A 13,047-nucleotide genomic window follows, 5' to 3' on the forward strand; every position below is an offset into this window, starting at 1 on the left:
AAAGTTAGGGTGCATGGTATTGGGGGCAAAGTACTAGATTGGATTGAGAATTGGTTGGCTAATAGGAAACAAAGGGTAGTGATAAACGGCTCCATTTTGGGATGGCAGGCAGTGACCAGTGGGGTACCGCAGGGATCCGTGCTGGGACCGCATCTTTTTACAATATATGTTAATGATATAGAAGATGGTATCAGCAATAACATTAGCAAATTTGCTGATGATACAAAGCTGGGTGGCAGGGTGAAATGTGATGAGGATGTTAGGAGATTACAGGGTGACCTGGACAAGTTAGGTGAGTGGTCAGATGCATGGCAGATGCAGTTTAATGTGGATAAATGTATGGTTATCCACTTTGGTGGCAAGAACAGAAAGGCAGATTACTACCTAAATTAATCAATTTAGGTAAAGGGGCAGTACAGTGAGATCTGGGTGTTCTTGTACACCAGTCAATGAAGGCAAGCATGCAGGTACAGCAGGTAGTGAAGAAGGCTAATAGCCTTCATAACAAGAGGAATGGAGTATAGAAGCAAAGAGGTGCTTCTGCAGCTGTTTAGGGCCCTGTTGAGACCACACCTGGAGTACTGTGTGCAGTTCTGGTCTCCAAATTTGAGGAAAGACATTCTGGCTATTGAGGGAGTGCAGCATAGGTTCACGAGGTCAATTCCTGGAATGGCGGGATTACCTTACATTGAAAGACTGAAGCGACTGGGCTTGTATACCCTTGAGTTTAGAAGACTGAGAGGGGATCTGATTGAGACATATAAGATTATGAAAGGATTGGACATTCTGCCAGCAGGAAACATGTTTCCGCTGATGGGTGAGTGCCGAACCAGAGGACACAGCTTTAAAATATGGGGTAGACCATATAGGACAGAGATGAGGAGAAACTTCTTCACCCAGAGAGTGGTGGCTGTGTGGAATGCTCTGCCCTAGAGGGCATTGGAGGCCCAGTCTCTGGATTCATTTAAGAAAGAGTTGGATAGAGCTCTCAAAGATAGTGGAATCAAGGGTTATGGAGATAAGGCAGGAAGAGGATACTGATTAGGAATGATCAGCCATGATTATATTGAAATGCGGTGCAGGCTCGAAGGGCTGAATGGCCTACTCCTGCACCTATTGTCTATTGTCATGAAAAGAAATGCACCAGGTTTCATGTCTTTTGTAAGACATGTCAGAAAGTGGTAGGTTATATCTATGAATGATTTGCAAAGAACAGCTAAGGTTAGATGAATTGAATTGGCGAAGATGTTTTAGTTTAAAGGAGTGGACAGAATGGGACACAACTGAGGTAATAGCACAGTATTTGAAATTGGAAGAACAGTAATGCAAGACAGATGGTGAGTCAATTGAGATATGAAGCACCTCGAAGTAGAAAAGGAAATGGAATGAAAAAATGTGAACTTTAAAGAGAAGCATTCCAGGGACCGGAAAAAGAAAAAAACATAGCAGGGAGAAAGGTAAAGAGGAAAAGAGCATTTCTGACAAGAGAAAAAAGAATGACAAAGGCAATATCAGTTTTAAAAGGTAAAACCAAAAGAAAGTCTCCGACTGAGGCATATAGTGATGGGAAAGATTTAAGTTCAATCCAAGATCCAGTGGGGAGTGGTTTAAATTTGTGCAAGCCTTCCCAAAGTTCAATGAAACGGATACTGAGGTGATGATAGTGGCATTGTCACTGGGCTCATAATCCAGAGTTCAATAAATCTGTCAATGTCTACTTTAAAATACTTAAGAGACTGAGCTTCCATAGCCATCTGGGTAGAGATTTCCAAAGATTCACAACCATTTGAGTAAAGGAAATTTTTCTTATCTCCATCCTACATAGCATCTTTCTTATCTTTTTAGATGTGCCCTTGGTTCTCGTCTCCCCAACTCGAGAAAATATCTTACCTGCACCCACCCTGCTTATCCCTTACGTATATTGTAGGTTTCAATGACATTACCTCTCATTCTTCGAACTCTAGAGAACACAAACCCAGTTTGCCCAATCATAGAACAGTTCTGTCATCAGTGAACAAGTCTTTTGATCCATTATAGCACTCCCTCTATAAACGATAATAGCTCTGAGGTAAGGAGACCAAAACTGCACACATTATTCCAGGACTGTTCTAAACCAGCTTCTATACAATTGAAGTACAACTTCATTGTACTCAAATCTTGTGATAAAGACTAACATTCCGTTAGCCTTCCTAATAGCTTGACTGCACCTGCATGCTTGCCTTCAGTGACTTATTGACAAGGATACAAATGTCTTTATACATCTACACTTTCCACCTCTCACCATTTTCAAAGTACTCTGTCCATCTGTTCCTCTTATCAGATAATATTTTTGCACATTATTTCCATCCACCATGTTCTTGCTCTTTCAAGAAGCCTGTCCAATTCCTGTTAAACCACTGTACATCTTCCTCACAGCATACATTTCTGCTTTAGTCCATGCCAATACATTGCCATCTATCCTATGTGTTTTAATTTTTCTTACCTTCACCTTTACACAAGAGGTTGGTAAAATCACCATAGTCCCAGAGAGATGACTAGTGATAGTTTAACCTGAGGTCGAGAAGGAAAGTCCTTCCTTCAACTGAATCCCCGCTATTGGCATTTGAGCCATCATATTCCAGCCATCCAGGTAACCCCAAAGAGACCCTATCAAACATCTTCTGAAAATCCAAATATACTACATTTATCAACTCCCCTTTGTCAATTTTGTTAGTAACATCCTCCAAAGAAACTCCAGGGATATAAACTTGATTTTCCATTCACAAATCCATCTATGCCCTAATCCCCAGTCAGATTATTTTTATCCAAGTGCCTATTTATCAGATTCTTTATGATAGATTCTAACATTTCCCTGACTACTGATATATGACTACTGATATAAAGCTGACAGTTCTGAAGTTCACTGATTTTGCTCTTTATTTGCTTTCTTGTATAGTGAAGTGACCTTTGAGGCTTCCAATCTACAGGAATCATTCCAGAATCTATGGAATTTTGTTACGTAATCACCAACTAATGACTATCTCTACAGTCATTTCCTTTTTTAATATCCTGGGATGTAGATTAGATCCACGGGAATTATCAATATTCAGCCCCATTAATTTCTCCAGTATAATTTAATTAATACTAAATTCCTTCAATCCCTCACTCTTTAGTTCACTTGGATCTCCAATTCTGGGAGATTCCTTGTATCTTCCTCAGTAAGGAATGGTAGAAAGTAATTATTTAGCTTCTCTGCCATTTCTGTATTCCCATTATATATTCTCCTGACTCTGCCAGTAATGGATTCATACTCATGTGAGCCAAACATTTTCTTTTTATGTAACTTAGAAGCTATTGTAGTACAATTTTGTCTTTTGCTAGATTGCAATTATATTCCATTTTTCCTTCCCTTATTAGTTTCTTGGTCCCCCACTGCTGTATTCTGAAAATTTCCCAGTCCTCAGGTTTATTACAATTTCTAGCCAGTTTATAAAAAAAGGGCTCAATAGAGCAATGATGAATGATGTATCAAATCATAAATGTCTAGTAAATGTTACTGGTTTGCACTAGTATGAACTCCTGTTCTCACTGAAGCATCCTGATACAGGAAATCCTCATTTAATGTTGCCCATTTAGCATTGTTTTGCCTTAACTTCAGGGTATGTTATTCATACTTGAAACCTTCCTGAGGGTCATATGATTCATTTTAATGTTGTTTACTGTACATGACCTGATTGGTGCCACCTTAGTGTGACCTTTCCCACTGATTTCCGTTGCCCCTGAGTTTGCTGATCTCCCACAATATATTCTATGTCTTCCCTCTTTACAGTAAAGGTCCTGAAGCCTGGATGAATGATACTGACGTCAGGTGTCCTCTCTGTGTGCAAGAGATATACAAAGTGTAACCCTGTACCTCAAACCCATTCTGGCAGCAGGCACTACAATGCTGTTATCTGATTGCCTGTCCTGGCTTCATTGCTGATGCCCTTGATGCTCTAATCTCCTTGGCATTGATGATGTGCTGGAGCAATTCAACACTGAACTCTTATTTGCTCACTTCGGAAGCCTTACCATGCCTGCTCACTACGTGTAAAAGTCAAAAATCCCTTAAAATTTATCTCAATTGACTAGTTCATTGCCTTAAATACCTTCCATATACAATGACCTCCCACTATATTGGCTGCCATGAGGAAAATATGTAAACAATATGAAGATGTCAGGCTTCTGGTCCTGAATTTCTACTTCCCAGCCCTCACCTGATTTCTGAACCCATTTCAAAAGAGTTCAGAGGACATCCAGCTCAAAAGATTCCAACCATAGTTTCCAATGAGGTCAATCAGAAGTGGAACTTGTGGTTAATTTTCCTCCCTGCTTCTTTTTGAGTGCTGAGATCAGTTCCAGTATAACCTAATAATCACTCAGTTCAGATCAGATACTTTATGACAGTCAAATGTGATATCAGCTACTCATTTGATTTAATTACGGTATAACTGAAGTAGCCAACACATTGGAGAAACTAGACCACAGTTTTAAATATAGAGGATCATAGAATCCCCAAGGTCAGTTTGAAACATCAATGACCTTAGTGATTATTAAAGTTTGAATCTTTTGCCTGGGCAGTCTTCCAGTAAGATTTCATTACCTTTCATTATATGTAAATGCAAATAGGTCCAATTTTCATTTTAATGTTAGTTTGAGGGCTCATGCTTTGGTAATATTCAATTATGCATGGATTCCATCTGTAATGTGAAACAAACATAATGCCTGGGGAATTACTGCCTATTGGACCCTGTTAGTAATAAGAATTGTTAGAGTCATAATGATAGTCTTAACTATCACTTTGATAAATTGCATTTACGCACATAAATGCAAATATGTACTCATGCTGAGTTACATGCATTGGCATATTGTAAAACCCAGTTGAGAATTGTTTTCTATTAAAGCTTATTTTACTTTCAAAAGCAGAGTTCCACAAATTGACTTACCACATTTATCATTCATTTCTTTTCTGACAACATCTTTCACTTCTTCTTCCTACACAGAATGAAGAAATGTATAAAAAAAAAGTTGTTATTCATGTACTGCTTTTCATGACCTCAGGATGCTTAAGGCAGTCTTCGGTCCCTATCCGAAACAGCTAACTTTTATAATGAGAGCTGCCAGCTTCTATGTGGGCTAGGGAGCCACCGTGGCCAAATTTAGTCTATGAGCAGATCTTTACACCCAAAATAGCCTTTTAAATTCTTTATTTGATATATCTAGGAAGAAGAGTCTTTGCTCTGCCCAAGGGTAATAACCACCAGTCCAGTTGAATTCTGTCACCTCAGCACAGACTGAAGATCAAATCTTGGGTCTTCCTGCTGAATAACTCAACACTGTCACTAATAAAGTATCTCTTGGATTCACATTGCCTGTAGCAAAGAAAGAAATAGGAAGATAATATGAAATGAAAATACCCTCTTCGCTTTGTCAATCTAGGCTTGCTTAAAGTGATGTTGTTTCATTTTGGTGTTCTGCATTGCAGGACAACCATAAGACAAATGGCACAGAGAGATGAATGGTCCCCTCTAACTTCAAATCCAACCTACAAAAGGTTACGTCTCTGTTCAATATGTGAACACCCATTTTGAAACCAGTTTCATCTGAGTCAACCTAATTCCTCTTTGGCATGTGAAGAACTTGTGTTTTTGAGTGAAAATGAACCAATAAGTAGCAACACTAGTTGTTTGTACCACTAAATAGGTTGCTAGCGAGGCCAGATCAGAGGTCTGTAAGTCAAACATCAAATATGAATGAGAAATAAATAGCCTATGCCTAATACATGGCTTTCCCTCGAAAATATTAAATAAAGTTAAATTTTATGGCAATTCCACAGTTTTGATCATTCTTACTAGATCAGTTTCTAAATTTGAGAATTACTGAAATAAATTTCATAACTTTCGATGCTGAGATGTAAACTCAACATCTGACCTGCTGGTGCAGTATAAACATGTACCTACTTTTGTCAAGTTGGTACTATTGTGAAAGGCAATCTTGTATAATTCAGTTTAAAAAAAAAGCAGGATCAGACTATCAGAATTTTCTTTAATGTTTATAATATTTTGGGAGAAAGAAGTTTTTAATCATAAAAGCAAGGTGCTGAAAATGCTGAAAATATGAAATGAAAATTCTCGAAACACTCACCAGTTTTGGCAGCATTAGTAGAAAGAGAAACAGTTATTGTTTCGGGTTGAATGATTTTTCAGCAAAATTGGAAGTAGTTAGAGAAATAATGGTTTATATGGATATAATAGTGAAATGAGCTGGAGTTGGAGGAGAACAAGTGGGAAGGTTTGAAATCGAGTGGAGAGCATGAGTGATGAAATAACAAATAAAAAGTCCATTCTGACAGCTAATCTTGAATACAGACAGTGTTCTTACTCACAGCATTCCTTATTTGTCATTAAAGGCTACTTACTGAAAGTCCAGGATCTCCTTTCTCACCCTTCAGACCAGCTGGCCCAACTTCTCCCTGCTCAAAAGAACAGCAACATGATTTGTTGTTAAGTCATAGGTATACTTTCATTTTGTCTCACGACATACAAAGAAGAATGAAGTAAATTCATTGTACTAGAATTATCTCAGAATTTGCAGAACTAAAAAGCAGGCCATTTATCCTTATTAGGTCATGCTTCACACAAATCCTCCCAGTCTTTTACATCTAACACTATAGCACATCCCATTTTTTTTATTGCTCATGTATTTATTTAGATTGGATGCAAGTACGGCTATCCTATTTACCTCAACTTTCCTTCACGCTCTAACCACTACCTGGATAAATATTGCATTATTGGTTGTGATGTAGCAACATGAGAAATGGACTTGAAAATAGGTAAGAAAATGGGATACTGATACTCCCTAGACTGCTACACAGTCCAGTATTGGAATTGTCATCCAGAAAATTCTAGAGTTTGCCACTATGTTCTGAATCAGTAATAATAGGTGTACTAAAATTAGCATAAATGCCCTGAACCAAAGAGGATGAAATGATACAGGGCTCATGACAACTTTACTTTTGCACTGTTCTTTTAACAAACCAAAAATCCCAAACTGAAAAGCAGCTTCGGATCAGATACAAGCCAAATAAGAAGGATGGGAACAAGAGAAGGGGTAGTGACTGTGAGGAGAGCTGTAGCAGAACAGATATATTTAGGGAGAAAGTTCAAAAATGACACTGATCTGCATATCTACTCGATGAACTATGCTGAATCTTCTGCAACTGATGGTAAAGCAGAAGGAAGGGTAAATGCATGGGAGATCAATAATAGAATAGTAAAGGTCATGGGTAAACCCATAATGCTGGGCAGGTTTCTAAAGTTGGAACATGATGAAATGGGTGGATTTAAAAGGTTGACAAGGTTGTGTAATAGATGAGCTGGTCTTTAAGTAAACATTTTGAGTAAAGGGAACCCTTCCTCAGAATTCACTTGAGCTGAAACATTATCTCTGATTTATCTCCACAGATGCTGCAAGACCTGCTGAGCTTTTCCAGCAATTTCTGTTTTTGTTTCTGATTTACAGCATCTGCAGTTCTTTTGGTTTTTGAGTAAGTGTTCAGATAAATGGATGGCATTGAAATCTACAGCACATTGTTCCTAGCAGAGAATGTTCTCAGAGGCTTTGGCTACGCAAATGTTGAGTTGCACAAATTTCTGTACTGTCCATATGTTGGATACGGAGTCTTACAATATGGTACTAGTCATGGAATTAAAGTCACTGGTCAAGATGTACAGCTATGCTTGTGAACACTGATTCTGTATTGGTATAGTCACCTCAGGGCCAGCTATAGAGGAGGAATAGGGAAGGATTGAATCTTGGCAAACAGGAACTGAGTCAATTAAGGTGCAAACATTGTGATATATCTGATAGTAAGGTTGGAAGAGATGGGAATGGGACCATTTGCAGATTGTGTCAAGGAGTTATGGAACATTGATCACACTGAAGGTGATATTGCAACTAAATAGGATAAGGATAACACATTATGATTGCAGTCACTACGTTACCATGATTAGTGGCCAGAGTTAAAGATGGCATGTGTGTGGATTCCTGGTTAATAAAGCACAGTGGGACGAATTTTGACTTTACGCGATTGTGTATGAGTGATAGCAAATTGGAAGGTAATTTTACATCTATGGATTTTTATTTTAATTGACTTTAATAGAATCAAGAGCGGAGAGAGATATAAAACAGATTCACTACCACTATTTTACATTGTTGTACAGCATCAAATTCCATCCAAAAAACTCTTTTCCCTTCCCTTGCTCAGTTCCCATTCTATTTCCCTTTTGCTACTACATTTGAAATAACTGCACAGATGTCAGATCCCGTCACCAAATCACCTTTCATTTACGAGTGCACAGTACACTGGCTTTGGCCAGTCAGTCCTCAACTGAGGAAATTCTAATCTACAAACTTGATTGAGTTTTTTGAAGAAGTAACAAAGAAGATTGATAAGGGCAGAGCAGTAGATGTGATCTATATGGACTTCAGTAAGGCATTCGACAAGGTTCCCCATGGGAGACTGATTAGCAAGGCTAGATCTCACGGAACACAGGGAAAATTAGCCATTTGGATACAGAACTGGCTCAAAGGTAGAAGACAGAGGATGGTGATGGAGGGTTATTTTTCAGACTGGAGGCCTGTGACCAGTGGCGTGCCACAAGGATCAATGTGGGCCCTCTACTTTTTGTCATTTACATAAATTATTTGGATGCGAGCATAAGAGGAACAGTCAGTAAGTTTGCAGATTTCATCAAAATTGGAGGTGTAGTGGACAGCAAAGAGAGTTACCTTAGATTACAACAGGATCCGGACCAGATGGGCCAATGGGCTGAGAAGTGGCCGATGGAGTTTAATTCAGATAAATGTGAGGTGCTGCATTTTGGGAAAGCAAATCTTAGCTGGACTTATACACTTAATGGCAAGGTCCTAGGGAGTGTTGCTGAACAAAGAGACCATGTAGTGCAGGTTCATAGCTCCTTGAAAGTGGAGTCGCAGGTAGATAGGATAGTGAAGAAGGCGTTTGGTATGCTTTCCTTTATTGGTCAGAGTATTGAGTATAGGAGTTGGGAGGTCATGTTGCGGCTGTACAGGACATTGGTCAGGCCACTGTTGGAATACTGCGTGCAAGTCTGGTCTCCTTCCTATCAGAAAGATGTTGTGAAACGTGAACGGGTTCAGAAAAGATTTACAAGGATGTTGCCAGGGTTGGAGGATCTGAGCTACAGGGAGAGGCTGAACAGGCTGGGGCTGTTTACCCTGGAGCGTTGGAGGCTACGGGGTGACCTTATAGAGGTTTACAAAATTATGAGGGGCATGGATAGGATAAATAGACAAAGTCTTTTCCCTGGGGTCAGGGAGTCCAGAGCTAGAGGGCATAAGTTTAGGGTGAGAGGGGAAAGATATAAAAGAGACCTAAGGGGCAACCTTTTCACGCCGAGGGTGGTACATGTATGGAATGAGCTGCCAGAGGATGTGGTGGAGGCTGGTACAATTGCAACATTTAAGAGGCATTTGGATGGGTATATGAATAAGAAAAATAGAGAGGGATATGGGTCAGGTGCTGACAGTTGGGACTAGATTGGGTTGGGATATCTGGTCGGCATGGACGAGTTGGACCGAAGGGTCTGTTTCCATGCTGTATATCTCCATGACTCTATAATGGTTATATTTTTTCCTTCACATGAAGAATTTCCAGCCTACACCCACCAGGGCATTTTCACATGCAGAGCATCCGCAGCCCACACACGCACAGGACATGCCCTGCGTGACGCTCTGCAACTGCTGACACTCAACTGGTTTTCCCCAAGGATATCCATTTCCATTGCAATGTCTGAATGATGTTGGAGGAGGTTGGCCAGTATCTGTCAGCAACCTTTACTCTGGACTATCACCTGTTCTCCCCACGGTAATATGCCATCTTATACAGTGATTTGGTCTCACCAGGTCCAAAAAGATTTCAATCCTGGTTGCAATGGCCCTTCTGTTTCCTCCATTACCACAAGCTGTTTGTTTCACTAGGATGGGATCTTTTTGAATCCGCAATCAGGTATTGTCTATGATACCTGGAAGGGTGTCCAGAAAGTTTAAAACTAAATGAACTGTCTGGGGAGGTACCACCAGTGGAGTATCTGCCAGTAGGAGGTAGCACAAGGCATCCTCATTAGCCACCTGGCTTCCTGGATGGTGTTCTAACTTGTACACACTGAGAATAAGGGCCCAGCATTGTATTCTGCCAGAAGCTATGGGTAACACTGCCTTGTCTTCCTTCAGTAACCCCAGGAGGGGTTTGTGATCTGTTACTATGACAAATTTTCATCCGTTAAAAAAAAGGTACTGGTGGAACTTCCTCATTAAAAATGACAGCTAAAAAGATGACTATGGGAGCATACTTGTGTTCAGTGTGATGCATATACTATTGGGTATTCCTCTGTTGGGCCACCAATGAGCCAACATTATGCCGATACCATATGGGAAGGCATCACATGTCAGCACTACTGCTCACTTTGGAATGTAGCGGCCAACAGCTTAGATGATAGCTGCTTTTTGCACTTCGCTAAATGGCTGTGTGACCATTTCAAAGGCTGACCCTTTTTCAACAGCAGGGTGTAAGAGTGCCAAGATGGAAGCCAGGTTACATATGAATTTTTTGTAATAATTCACTAACCAAGGGATGACCCAAGTTCCAAAATAAGCACGGGAGCCTGGGCTCCTTTGACTGTCCTCACTTTCTCGTCCAACAGGTGTAATGTGGTTTTTGTCAACTCTGTCACCCAAGTCAGTCACTCGGAACATCTGGAACACATTTTTCCCTTCTAAGACATACGTCTGCCTGGGAGAAATGTTTAAGTACTATGTGCAAGGTCTCCTCATGCTCTTTATTGGTCTTCCCTATTATTAATACATCATTCAGATAAATGGCAACTTGGGATAGCCTTTATAAAAATGTCCTCCATGGCCTGCTGGAAAAGAGTACAGACTGATGACACTCCAAATGGCAGTCTTGTATATTGATATAGACCCTTATGGGTATTAATTGCAGCAAACATCTGGAACTCCTTATCCACTTGCAATTGCAGGTAGACATGGCCTGTGTCCAGCTTCATAAAGGACAGCCCCCCTCTGCCAACTTTGTGTACAAGTCCTCTATGTGAAGGATCAGGTATTTATCCAGTTGTGAGAAGCAGTTTACAGTTTACTTGAAATCCCCAGAAAGGCAAACTGAGCTGTCAGGCTTCAATATCCATATGATTGGTGCTGCCCATTCTGCAAACTGCAGTGGTTTGATGGTTCATTCACTTTCCAGCCCCTACTTTTGCTCACAAGAGAAAATGGTACCAGGTGGGCCTTGCAAAATCTCAGAATTACATCCTGGTCTTTAAGTGGCTTTGGCCCCTTTGATAGTCCCAAGCCCTTCTTGAAAAACTCGTGGGTATTTTACTAAGACTTCACTGAGGCAGCTATTTTATAATTGAAAAATGATAAGCCAATCAAGGTGAATCTTTCTCAACCAATTCTGCCCTAATAGACTTGGGGCTGGGTATTTCAATACCAACAGCAGTAACTACACCAACTGCTTCTTATAGGAGACCTGAATCAAAGTTGTACTCTTAATTTGCAATGGCTGTCCAGTGTATGTTCTCAGTCAGGCTGAGGTCTTGCACAGGTTAAAGACTGGGGGGTCTTGACTGAATTTTGTTAAAGACAGATTCTGCAACCACACAGCTGTACCAGAATTGACCTCCATGGGAACTGGATGACCACTTAACCAAACCTTAATTTTAATTGATTCCAATTTGAGTATCACGAATCAATTTAATTGTTCAACTCATAGAAAATTTTCCAAGTTGTACCACTCTCATGGGTACTAGCTTATGAGATTTTGTACTCGCCATGCAGTCCAACTTGCCATGTCAAATCAAATATCCTAAATTAATCTAGCCACATTTGCCAGCACTTGGCTTATATCCCTATATACCCATCCAGTTGCTTTTTATTTCTTTACTTCATGTACTTAAATTCTAAGATCCAAATTGCTGGAACTCCTTTGCTAAGCCTATCTGCCTCTCTTTTCAAAAGGAAACGACTACAAGGAGGCTGGGTCCCATTGCCAAGTCACCCTTTATTTACTAGTGCACAGTAAGCAGGCTATGGCCAGCCAGCTCAGTCAGCCCTGAACTAAGGAGGTTTGATCTCAGTTTTTTTAAATTTTATTAACCAGTACAAATTACAAATAGTTAATGTCAACAGTTGTATACGAGAAGCAGCAATTTACAAGGGGAAAGCCAGACCCCAAACCCCGCTGCACAATCAGTTCAGAGGGAAATGAGGATAAACCTCAAATCCCACCTTACATCAATCAAGGAAAAGACAGTAAACACACAGTTGATAAACCAAACCATAAAACAGTGCACATATCATAGACACCCCTGGCAACCCACCCATCCCTCCCACCTTCTGGCCACTCAAAAAGGCAGCCTGCCCCTTGGTCCACCCTGACACTTTCTGCCTGTCCTGTTTCCCCAATGACCCCCACCCCCAGGACAACAGTGATTAGGATGGCCTACCCACCTTCTGGCCTCCCTAACCACCCCCGTGCTTTTAGGCAACCTCTAGGACAGCCCACCACGGTACCTGGGGTGACAGCTCTGAGGACGGCCTACCCACCGTCCAGCTTTTGGTCTGCCCCTACGTACTATGTAGCACATTGATGTGCCATTCGGCCTGTGGACTGCCTTGACACCTTCCAGCTACCTCTAGGACAGCCATCCCCTTCCCTGGGATGATGGTGCACAGGGCAGCCCACAAGCCTTATGGATTGGACTGCCCTGACCCACCTTCTGGCTCTCTGCTGCTGCAAAACACTTCTGGCCACCTACAGGACAGTCCAGCCTGATTACGCCTTCTCGTGACGACAGTGCTCAGAATGGGCTATGCACCCCGTGGCCCTTGGGGTGACAGCTTTCAGGGTAAGTTATGAGCTTCCCAGCTCATACTAAGGCCTGCCAGATCCAGGGACACAAGACAGTA

At 40.9% G+C, this 13,047-nt stretch overlaps 1 protein-coding gene across 1 annotated transcript in view; it reads right to left on the bottom strand.

Moving 5' to 3' along the window:
* The window catches only part of LOC122561473 (collagen alpha-1(VII) chain-like), a 133,214-nt gene that overhangs the window by 4,970 nt on the left and 115,197 nt on the right, over window positions 1-13,047 (bottom strand). Inside the window, exons 21-22 of the mRNA XM_043713217.1 lie at window positions 6,437-6,490; window positions 4,965-5,013 (exon numbers count right to left, since the gene is read on the bottom strand). Of these exons, the coding sequence (XP_043569152.1) occupies window positions 4,965-5,013; window positions 6,437-6,490 (103 nt within the window). The remainder of the gene's footprint in view (window positions 1-4,964; window positions 5,014-6,436; window positions 6,491-13,047) is intronic.

This window comes from Chiloscyllium plagiosum, chromosome 23 (assembly GCF_004010195.1).
Source record: "Chiloscyllium plagiosum isolate BGI_BamShark_2017 chromosome 23, ASM401019v2, whole genome shotgun sequence".
In the NCBI taxonomy this organism is placed as follows: Eukaryota; Metazoa; Chordata; class Chondrichthyes; order Orectolobiformes; family Hemiscylliidae; genus Chiloscyllium; species Chiloscyllium plagiosum.